The sequence below is a fragment of the Tinamus guttatus genome, unplaced genomic scaffold (assembly GCF_059628265.1).
Source record: "Tinamus guttatus ecotype Peru unplaced genomic scaffold, ASM5962826v1 Tinamus_guttatus_pri_ptg000006l, whole genome shotgun sequence".
In the NCBI taxonomy this organism is placed as follows: domain Eukaryota; kingdom Metazoa; phylum Chordata; class Aves; order Tinamiformes; family Tinamidae; genus Tinamus; species Tinamus guttatus.
This window is the reverse complement of record NW_028288540.1, coordinates 1,530,309-1,542,330: the sequence shown is the minus strand read 5'-3', so window position 1 is coordinate 1,542,330 and position 12,022 is coordinate 1,530,309. Positions and strand designations below refer to the sequence as shown.

The 12,022-nt window shown below is 41.9% G+C and overlaps 1 protein-coding gene across 1 annotated transcript in view; it reads left to right on the top strand.

Moving 5' to 3' along the window:
• The window catches only part of PTPRN2 (protein tyrosine phosphatase receptor type N2), a 586,957-nt gene that overhangs the window by 541,240 nt on the left and 33,695 nt on the right, over positions 1-12,022 (top strand). The window contains exon 17 of the mRNA XM_088521231.1: positions 5,658-5,735. Coding sequence (XP_088377357.1) covers positions 5,658-5,735 — 78 coding nt within the window. The remainder of the gene's footprint in view (positions 1-5,657; positions 5,736-12,022) is intronic.

Below are 12,022 nucleotides of genomic sequence, written 5' to 3'. Positions count from 1 at the left end.
AGGTGTGTTTCCTGAAGGTGATGCAGCCGGAGGTAACTAGGAGAAGTCACTACTTTGCAAGCCCCTAGTTTGGAAGGTTTCCCTGCAAGCTGTTTCATTTCAAGGCAGATGAAACATTTCCAGGTTGCTGCAAGCACGTGTTTTAATGCGGCCCTTGTTTTCATATAACAAAGTAGAACATAGGAGCTTTCAGTCCTTCCCACCAGAGGCTTTCAGTCCTTCCCACCTCAGCATCCTACAGGAATATTGTGCTGGGCACTTGACTCTGCCGTGTTTACTTTGACTGTGCAACTGCTGCAGCTTGAGCTTGGCATGTAGGCCGTTACTCCTGCTGTTTATTTGAGATACTTTCCTTTGGCAGACACACATTTGATCAATGCCTCTAAGTGTGGGGCAGATCTGGAGTACTAGTGAGTCTGCCTTTATCTGCTCTTGCAGAGATCCTTCCCTTTTTTTTTTTTTCCCCGCCTTTCAACTTCCCTATCCTGGGTTAATTATCATGTCAACCCAGTGCTGTGCAGGAGCAGCAGAGCGAGCTGCAAGGGAGGCCCTATAACACCCACCCGCTACGGCCTGACCTGGCGAGGGGAGCATCTGCCTTCTCCCCACACGTGTGAGCTGTCTGATGAGGGAACAGTGCAAAATAATGATGCTGGAGCTGCAGAACGGAGCCTTCCAGGCACGGAGATGTTGCGGGGCAGCTCCAGCTTCGGGGTCAGTGGTCCAGGCTCCATCTGGGGCTCACTCAGCTCAGCCGAAGCCTGAAGGAGGGCAGCAGGGCGCAGGAGGAGAGCGCCCGCGCTCGGCACCGAGCTGGCCGCCTGCCCACGTGGCTCTTCCTTTTGAAAAACGCTCCCCCCTCGGGCCCTGCTTCCCCCAGCAGACTGTGGAAACGGGCTTTGATTCCGGCCGCTCCGAGGTGGGCGAGGACGCTCCGCGGGGACGCTCAGCCGGAGTCCGCAGCGCTGCAGCGAGAGGTCAAGCAAAAAGGCTTCCCGAAAGAATTCACAGGGCAAAACCGGGGAGGAAATCTGTTTTCCTCCTCTCTGCAGTGCCATCAAGTGCTATGATAATAACTGCGCTGTCGGCAGCTGAATGAAAAGCTTGCAATTACAGCACAAGGAGACCCTGACTGTGCAGAATAAAACTGTGATAATTACATCTGTCATATTTGTACTTAGTCCTCATTAAATTTTGGGGAAATCATCTGGTAGTAAATAATGTGCAATCTTTGCTTTTAAATCAGAGGTCATGAAAGTAAATGGGAATTCTGTTTTTCCTCATAGGGCGTCTCAGGGAGGAAAAAAAATCCCATCAACTACATTTAAAAACTCAGTTTGCTTGTTATTGAAGACACCAGACTGAGGAATGTCATTAACATGACAGTTTGCTCAAACACAGCATACAAATTTTATCGCCAAGAATAGACTCTGAAATTCATAATGGCATTTGCAACCAGATTTGCTTCTTTCATTCCATTAGGGGTTTTAAAATAAGGATTTTAAAATTGTTTTAATTTTTAATTCAAGCATAAAGATGAGGGCTAATCTACCTTTTAATTTTAACGTTGAGATTAATGTGATTGCAAAGTTTATCTGCATTTGCTAGACATGCCTTCTACAGAAAAAAATGAAATTTTGGAGGCTGTTTATGCTCTGTTTAATAAATAGGTATGGGAAAGTAGATTTCATTGCTTTTATAAACATATTAAAACTGAAAACTACCCACTTACTTGATCCTATATAAATTTTTAAGACATTAATCAGAGCTTAACTTTCTTTCCATCACATTTAGTTTATGTTGGGTCTCATTCTGATCTCATGTGATTTAGGAATATATCGGTTGATATATTGAGTGAGAGGCTTTAGACTAAGGTAAATACAGTGTGGCTGAGGTCACCTCTCACCCTGCATCTTCCTGTGCTTGGGAAATGTGGATCTGACAAGCCGAGGGGGAAGGTAAAAGGCAGGAATGAATCAGTGTATCTTTTACATAAGCTTTCCACAGGGTCATTATTGCATAGTATTGACGCTTTACAGGGTTGTTCTTTTTTGAAGTACAAGAATGTGTAGGTAACCACTCTTAAATCCCAATTTACTCACAGAATATATTCATTTTGCTGCATTTTGTCAGCCTTATCAGTGAAATCACATACAATGTTTTTGAAAAACATCAATGAAATGCAGAGTCTTCAGGGAGATCAGAGGGGAGCAGTGGGATAGTGAAGCTTTTGCAGGAAAAAATCCTGTTTTTCTAAGAAAACAAAAGTGGAATTGTGACCTGATATTCATGTAATGAAAGTCAGATGCACCTATGACACTATGTTCGTTATATATATGTTCTTACTTCAAGGTGCTGTAAATCAACTTCCATTATAAAGCTCTGTAGAAAAAGATGGGTTGTGCCACTAACCTACCTAATGTTTGAGAGTTGCTTGAGACAAACTTCTGTAGCATTTCTGACAGGAAAATCTGAATGGGACCAAAAATACTGCAGCCATGATTTTTGCTCATCCTTTCTTTTCCATTTACTTTTGACAGTGATAGTGGCCAAAATCACTAAACCACTAATATTTCATGATCATTTGTAGTGTTCTTTGATTCTTTTGTTCCCCCCTCCCAATTCTAAATCATGGAAAAACAGATTGATCACCTGACCTTGTCCTTACAATTCTGTTTCAAAAAATATAGAATTCCACTGTAGTAGAGCAATTGTAACAATTGCAAGTTTTTCTTTCCCAAAATCACCATTCTGTCTAGTTCTGATGTAGTTCGTGTGAGCTTTGTGCTTTGGCAGGGGTTTCCATCAAGGATTTTTTACCAAAGGGAAAAGTAGTTGTTCTTATTGAACAACTACTATGGCAGTGATTTTTGATGGTCGTTTCTGCAGAAAATGTTAGTCAACGGTGGGTCCTTGTTTTAATTTTTGATAATACAGAGTCTGCTCTTCTCCCTTCTTATCTGTAGGAGAAAATTCTCTGGATTTTCTGTTTTATTTTAGTGAAGCGAGAAATGCGAGGGATCCTTGAAAGAACATTAAAACTACTGACATGAAAAAGCCTTTTACTTTATCCCTGATCCATTTGTTTTAAACCAATTTCTGACTTTATTTCTTCTGCAAATTTTTGTTAAGTTTGATAAGATTAAGATGCCCTTAGTGCTTTGGGTGACCCTGAGAAAATTTTAAAAAATACATAAATAAAATAAGGAAAAAATTCAAGAACCTTGCAGTCAGCTAATCACTTTAAATTGAATGTGACCAAACTAGTGATTTCTCATGTTTTTTCTTGGCCTTTAAAGCAGTGCATATTTTCAAAAATTGATGAAGCCAGAAATTTCATTTAATTAATTTAATCTTTGTTCTTATATTTCTTAAGTTGAAGATCATCTAACAGTGTGATAGGGCTTTCTGCCATCCTCTATTTGCTCCGAGCAAGCAACGTTTCTGCTCCTAATTGTTTTCTGTGCGGCACAATGTGCTTGGAATGTAATAATTGTAATTGTCTTTTGAATTATTATTAAGCTGCGGCTCCACTTGGCTGCTCGGTGCTTATTGTAATGTTTGCCACGTTCCAACAGCACCTTTGTGACAGAGGTTGATTAATGCTGAAATGCCAAGAACGGCCTGGTCCTGATTTATCAGCTGGATGTTTAGAGGCTTCTCCTCGGTGACAGTGCTATTTACAACAGCCTGGATTTCTTCTGCCTTTGTTTTCTGCCTTGTCTTCATACAAAAGAATTTGGTTTGGGAAGAAATTCAAAGTAAATTATTATTTTAATAAAGTTTAGTGTATTCCCTGGCGGTTTGATTTCAGAGTTCAGCTCCTGAACTCACAGGTTGGACAAGTGGCGTCATTTTTAAGTATTTTCCACTAGCTGCAAACCCTGCTCCGTGTAGCTGCTTTTTCCAAGCTGCAAGTAGTTATAAGAAATTAGGAATAATACAAAAAAAAAACACTTTAAAACACTTTAAATACTATATACTGCTGTGGGGTTCAAAACAAAACAATGAAAAAATTATTTCAGTGGTAACGGAGCAACGCAAAACTTTGAATGTGGCTTTTGTTTATCATGTTCTCTGCTGATTTCCGCCCTTGTTTCATCTACTTTTCGATGCTAAACAAAAGGAAGAGACAGTTGGCCCTTTGAAAGGATTCCTGAGTTTTTCTGCAAATACATCATTTGGCAGCAAGCTGGTTTTTTTACCTATCTCAAAATACCTGTGGTAGTAAATGCCCTGCTATCAAAGTTGCTTTGGCCAAAAGGCAAAGAAAGCAAGGCTGAAATTTGTTCCAAGCAATTATTTATTGCGAAGGGCTGTTTGCTGACAAGGGAAGCATCTGAGTGAAACATGCACTCAGAACCAGAGGATACGGGATTACAGCCATTCGGGTCAAAGTTTCGTATGGCCAGGAGCGGCGGTTTAGAAATAAGCTTTTATGGAGCCAGTGCCTCTGTTTTACCTGTGATTTGTTGTCATGGAGAATTTTAATATTGAGTCCAGTTTAATTATACATCAGAAAATTAGAAGCATCACGGGCTTCTCCTTTTTACAACACTCATTGTGTAGTTGTTCTGTTAGAATAACTTACATCTGTTCTTTTATGGTGCTTCCTTCTTTTATGTTGCACATAATTATGAGGTGCCTTCTTTTTGCGCTACCATCACCGAAAATTTTGATATGCTGTGAATAAATTCAGTAGATGCCTGTTAATGCAAATGTGGCTCACGTTCGTTCTTATTCGGAGCTTTATTTACAGAGCAGAGCCTGGAGTGAGGCAAGTCCTGCCTCCAGCTCCAGCGCCGTGGGCCCGAGTTAACTCGCGCTGCCTTCCCTGGCACATGGGAGCTGGACTGGCCCTTTCTGCTTCATGGGGAAAGTTTTGCCGTGCCCAGATCAGGGTTAGAATGAGCTTGCGGGTGTTTTAATCCCATGAGCAGATCTTCCTTTTCAGGAGGATGGGTTCTAAGATTGAGAACCGAGAAAACCACCCATCAGATGGAAAATGCTCGTTGTAGCACACTAATCCCATTTACTCCTGATAGCTTTTGTTTCTCAGATTCTCTATTTTTTCTGCTCAGTGAATTTTCTGCTCCTTGAATTAAATGTTATAATTAAGGTCTTTAAGCAGAGCTTGTTCTATTGAGGCCAAATCCATGCACTTAGACAAATGGGCTAACCAGAAAAAGCCAGTAACTGAATTCTGAGTTGAATGAGTTCCCCGTTTTTGTTCTTTTTTAGTTGCCTGTGCCCTTGGCTGGCATGGTGGAAATGGAGAACATATATAGATGTGCCCGGCATTCTTAGCACTCGGTGTCGAAAAATGTTTCAGATGGCTCCTAGGTTGCTATGAAACCATGAGTGCTGATCTTAAATAAATGCTTTTGTCAGCCACCATAAATGCTCTTATGTTGCATATATTGAGCACATAGGACATTGCTCATCATATGTGCAGATATTTATCTAGTGGCATCAGTCTTCTGTGGAAAAAGATCTGCTCTGAACTTATAATTAGAAATAAAATTATCTGCTTGCCAATAAAAGAGAGAGGGACATATCAGGCCTTGTTACTGCTCTGACATTTATTTTCTGCCTCTGCCACAGCCAGGGATTTTTCTGTAGGGAAATCAAGCCTGTGTTCCCTGTCTTTATTCCAGCTGGACCACGACCCCCGGAACCCTGCATATATTGCCACCCAGGGCCCTCTCCCCGCCACTGGTGCTGACTTCTGGCAGGTAAGTTAAACACCTCTTTGAAAGCTGAATCTGTGTCAACTGCTGTTCTGCAAGGTATATGAAAAAAAAAATGTCGTGCTCAGTTCGTGATGGAGTTGTTGGGGAAATGTATATTCTTTTGTTTGTTGAAACCTACAAAAATCTAGCATATGGATATTAAAGCCATCTCTTAATATAACAAACCCTGCTAAAGATTGGTTGATCTAGAAATGCCATGGAAAACCTCAAGCCAAAGTGTTCAGATTTCAGTCGTGCGTTTAGGGCCAGGTCTCCTTAATGGGCCTGCAGCCTCCGACCGGACGATTTTCAGAGCTGACCCTCCTGAAGCGCAGTCAGGATGAGTTGGCTTTCTCCAAATCACAGGGGACCTAACACTGTGTGCCGTGAATGTTCCTCTTGAAATCTAGTTCTCTCAGGCCCCAGGTCCTCCAAATACTAAATCCTCACGCACTTAGCTGAGTGGAAAGCCGAGGTGCCACTCCATTGCGTCAAGATAAGGAGACTCATAAATTTTGGCAAAACAAGGGCTCCAGACAGGTTTTCCTGTGCACAGACCTGAGCTTGCCTCGCACACAGGCTGCCCACGCGCTCGTGCAGCCCTTGGCTGTGGCCACACGGGCCAGCAGGCCGGGCTGCGCGTTCTGGTGCTGCCCGCCCTGCTCCGCTCTCAGTGCGGGAGGGCACCGGGAGCCTCCCGAGGCTGCTGGGGGTCGTTACCAGCAACAGCACTTACTTTTGTGTGTTATTTTCAGTTATGAATTTAGAGCCTTCTTAGAGGCTAGAGAACACAGGGGTAAAAATGTCAAAAGCACCATCATATCTTAGGAGTTCTTAATCTGCTTCACCTGGTCTGTGATTGTTAAAGGTCAGTTGATCCCTGTTAAAGAAAATTTTATGTGCTTGTCAGGCCACAATTTCCTACTGTTTCCCTGATCAGGACATTTTCAAAAAGGTTTTGAGGGATTGTGGGTGCTCAAGTATTTAGATGCACAAGCGGAGTGTCTGTTTTGGGCTTGCTTTTAGAAGCACAGAGAGCAAATGTTTTTTGTCTGAAATAATTTCAGCTGTTGTTTTGGCTTAAATTTTCAAGTTACTGGTAATTTTTATCTTCAGTATGTGGTAATTAGAGTTGAAAAATATGACTTTTTAACCTTAATGAGTGATTCCTTGCATCAGGCATCATATTTTAAGATGTGTTTCTTAATGTAAACATGAAATATAAGATATCACATTAGCAACTTGGCAATGGCATTTTATGATTCCTAAGGGCTAGATTCTTTAAACAGATATTTTTATATTTTGGTGTATTTTTGTGTTGTATGTCTATGTTTTGCATATTTTTCCTGTAACTGCCTCTTCATATGTGACAAAAATGTATGTTCCTTTTCTAGGAACATACTAGGGGGCATTTAAAGAACAAATTCTTTTTAAGCTTTGGGGCTGACAAAGAAATCAAAAATAATCATAGAAAGATATGATGGTGGATATGTTCTGCTCTTTTTTCATTCTAATTTAAGCACTTAGGTAATTTTGGTGTCCTGCTGTAAGAGGGAAAATCAGTGTTAGAATCAAGTATTTCTTTGATTAAATATTTTGTTTAGTAAGTGTGTACAGAATCCAGATTTCTCCAGGCATGGAGTGACTAAAACTGAAAAGCTATTTCTCTGTTCTGTAATCCAAGCTTATTCCATCCAACTCCATACTCAGAAGGTCTGTTTCTTGAATTTTTCTCTCCTTTTATTTGTGGCTGGAGATTTCCTTGTTTCTCTTCATTTTCCTTCTGCTCTTTTTTATTTCTTTCCCCTGCCACTCGACTCCATCTTCCTACTAAATTTGCTGTATTTGTTGTATTTTCCAAGCAAACCACTTGCTAACAGTGGTTCATCTCCTGCAAAGTCTGTGTCTGTTTTTCACCCAGCAGCACCCATGAGAAGGTAAAGCATGGGTTTGCTGTGGAATATAGAGTATTAACCTTCCAGAGCAGAACCCTTTGATATTAACTTGAATGCAGTTTTCTGTAGATTATACCGATCATGGGCTGTCACCAGGGATTGTTTAAATACTCAGTTATTCATTCCGGATACTTCTTCTCCTCCCTCAGCCTCCTCCCCTCAGCGCTGGCTGCTGCTGAGCTGTGTTTCTTCCATCTCCTTCCACACGCTCCCGTGGAGCAGCTTTTTGCCTCATCACAAGAATCACAAAATGGTTGAGGTTGGAAGGGGCCTATAGAGGTCATCTAGTCAGGGACACCCAGAGCGTGTGGCACAGGGTGACATCCAGGCGGGTTTTGAAAATCTCCAGAGAAGGAGACTTCACAACCTCTCTGGGCAGCCTGTTCCAGGGCTCTGTCACCCTCACAGCAAATAAGTTCTTCCTCACAGGGAGATGGAACTTCCTGTGTTTCAACTTGCACCCGTTACCCCTTGCCCTGTCACTGGCCATCACTGAGAAGAGTTTGGCCCCATCCTCCCTACATTCTCCCGTCGGGTGCTTGTACATGTTGATCAGATCCCCTCTTTTTTCCAGGCTGAACAGGCCCAGCTCGCTTAGTCTATCCTCATATGATAGAGATTCCAGTCCCTTAACCGTCTTTGTGGCCCTACGCTGGACCCTCTCAAATCGTGATCATGAGAACAGCGTCTAGTTCCAGAGAGACCGGGGAGTTTTCTGCTATTCCACATCCAAATACAGGATGCTTAAGCACGTAGTTTAGCAGTGCATCGTGGGGCAGGACTTACTGGATTTATTCCTTCTTATTTTTGCAGACAAACAGAGACTTAGCTGCTGCTAAGTGTCCAAAATCCTAATTGCATGGCAGGCAGCAGCCACTGCTTTCCTTTGCTAAAGGGCCTCCTCAGCAGGTAGCTGTTTTAACTGTTCCCACACCTGAAGGCAATTCAAGCTGTTTTCTGTTTTATTTTACTTAAATGTGCAAGACACCTTTCTTGGCACTACTACACAGCTGATACCTGTAATAAATTCCAAAACACTCCTGTTCTCTCCTGATTATGTAGCTTTCATCCTTGAATTCCAGAGACTCAGTTTCCCAGTTTTCCTGAATCTTGCACTGATTGATGTTCTCCCTCTCATCAGCAGCTAGGTCTACATTAGCAGGTAGTGCAGCCCCGTAGGAGCAGATTTGAAGAACATCACACTGTTCTCATTTGGGGCGTTTATTTTAGATCAGCTCTACTGTGGTACATTGAACCAAATTTGGCCTGTTGGCAGGGGGAGCAATTTCAGAGCTCTGGAAGCTGCTCTTCCCGCTGCATCTGGGAGGAACATAAATCTTGCACTAGAGCTGCTCTGCAGTGCCTCCTGTTCAACCTGATCACATAGACATTTCTGTTATTCTGTCTGAGACCAAACTGCTGAGTTACTTTTGGATGGTCTTTTTCTTAGCTTTGTTGGCAAGTCCTTATAAAACTTGTTGTGCTGATGCGGTGCCCAGTGTTTTTGTGCAAGTGCTGTAGATACTTAGCAGTCAGACTCCCACTCCCAGTTTTCAGGTTGTCCAGACCTCAAAAAAGATCGTGATCTATGCTTATCTTGTTTAGGGATTTTTGTTTCTTTTCACGGCAGTAATACCTCAGTTTTTCCTTGTTGTCAGTTCTTTTCTTACAGAGTTCATCAGTTCTAGTCATTGTAGAGGATCTCTGACCAGTTTGGAATTTTCTTGCCGTCGTGGATGTCAGGCAGGGAGCAACTTTCACCATGTGCTGTGCTCCTGAGGAGCAGATCCCTGTGTAGGGACACGATGGGGCTGCAGGGGGTCCAGCATCTCTCTTCTCTTCGGAAAGCCGGGTCCTTTGGTAAGGTGAGGAAGAAGGACAGGTATTTCTCTTCTGTACTTCCCAGCTTGGCTCACTGGAGCTGGCCAACAGACATTGGCAAGAATTTCTGCATGTCTGGTAGTGCAGACCCACTCCCAGGTCTTCCATAGGTCTTCCATAGGTGTCAGTTTACTTCGTGAGCACCTTCTACCTTTGCTTCTCTCAGCCAGCAAGGTCCAAGTTAGCTCCAACTTTCCTGGCTTACCTGTTTCTTGGAAAACTTCCTGGCCTGCAGCAGTTCTGTTGTCAGTCACCTCATTGATCTGCTTTGCTAAAGGGCTTCCTAATGTGTCTGGATCCCCCGTTTGCAGCTCATACAGAGATTTCATCCCTGCCTGCATGTCATCTCTTAGACTGCTCTGGAAATTTTCCAGCCACTCCTTTAATTAATTTTGAAAAGCCTCCAGCTGACTGAGTTCTTTTAATTTCATCTGTTCTTGTTTTCATCTCTTTTTACCAATTACTATTGCTGAGAGATACTTTCTTCATTGATTCTATTTTGGTTCGGTGGGAATTCCAGCTTACAATTTCCTTGCTGGAAAACTGGATGTCTCCTGTCATGTGGCAGTAATCCATTCTCACCTGAGTGGCTAAACAATTTGCCAGGTCTGTGGGTTGTTTTCTTCTCAGCTGGAAAGAGGATTCATCATCAGGACAGGGCTTTTGCTTTGATACACTTCCATTTTATTTACAAAGAAAGCACCGAGTTGTGTTTCCGTAACAGTCAGAATCAAGTAACAGGCAATGGCTTCTCTTTTCCAAACCTCATTTACCCAGTATTTTATCCCCAACCCCTCTCTGCTTTTGTTCTTCTAGGATCACAATACCAGAGTTTTTCAAAATGTGTTCGTGTTTTACATGTTTTATCTTTATTAATCTTTATTACCTTAGTTAATGCCTCTCTACATTAAGTGCATCAGGTTCTAGAGAAACTCATGGAGTGGACATGCTCCACGTCTCTTGCTTTTGTGATAACCACTGCAATTTCAGTTATCAGACTGCATAAAAGAATTTGCTTGTTTTTACATTTATCTTGAATGAAAGGTGATGATTTTGTCCAGGAGCTTCAGTGAGATTTCACTTGGCTCTTTCACATAACACTATTAAAATTCAACGAGTCTTTGAACATAACTCAAAAGCAAGAGGATATAGAACATTTCTGATCTATAACAAGTTATCGCAGCAGGAGTTCCATGTTGTGAATAATTCCGGAGGCATAAAATTTTATTATTTTCCATATGTGCAGGGTTATAATTCCTCGAAATACTGACATGAATACATGCCTTAACTTGCAAAGTATTTTAAGAGCAGTGATGTACGAAGCAACTCTAAAGAGTTAGGATATTTAGAACCAACTGTCCTTGCACTGAAAAAAATGTTACTAATTATGCCAGTTTTAGAAATTGCCTGCTGTTAAGGCTCTTCACTTCCAAAGAGAGATTTCTTTGGGGGACAATAACTTTTTCCCTCAGGAAAATTCCTTCTGGCTCTCCTTATAGAAGTGTTTGTACCCCGCATAATGTCTTGCTTTCATAAATCAACCTACCTCCACTCTTCCACCTTTTGGAGGGAAGGACGCTCTGGCCTCTTTACCATTTTACCATATTAAGTGAAAGAGAAGGAGGAGAATGCAGTTCCTGCCAAGTGGCTGAAGCTGCACCTCTTAGTTGTCTTAGGAAGCCAAATCATATACGATACATTTTGATGTAAGATTTTTTTATTTTTCAGTGATTTCCTCTCTCCATGACCAGTATAACTAATAAAATGTATGAACAGCCTGTAACTTTTAGAAGTGGAATAGGAAAATCCATTTTTCCTCATTCTCTGGAGGCTTGGTAAGAGAATACTGCAGCAGTATCCATGAGATTAAATCCAGCAAACATCTGCGATTTGGCCCCCAAATTCCCTGGCCTTTGGCAGAATAGATGGGTAGCTCAGGCTGGATAGTTCCTCAGCTGCCTTAGTCCATGGCGGGTCCAGTCTGGCCGGGATGGTGAGTGCAGATTTACCACATAGGGCACAGAAAGCAGGTTTAAGTAACAGGAATCTTGACTTTGTGGTTAGGATGCTCCTCGAGGATGTGAGATGAGCTTCATCCTATGAGTTCTGCATCAAACCCGTGTTTTTACCTACCCTAGTCTTCTTCAACCAATCACCAATGCGCACAGTGCTCTTGAAGCTGAGAAAGCCTCTTGGTGAAGCTGGACAGCTATTCCCAAGAAAGCAAAATGAAAGGTCTTTGAAGCAGATTTTGATCAATTGTGATTAGGAAATGGGGAGGCCTCATATTTGCTCCTTTGATTATTTTTTTTTGTTTTATCCCAAGACTATTAAATGTAAAGTGCACAGAGTCTCTGATCTAAGCCATGGAGTTACGTTACCATTTGCATTTCATTATCTTTCAACCCTACATTTCTTAATCTAAAGCTGTTTTTAGAGTATTTTTTTTCTCTC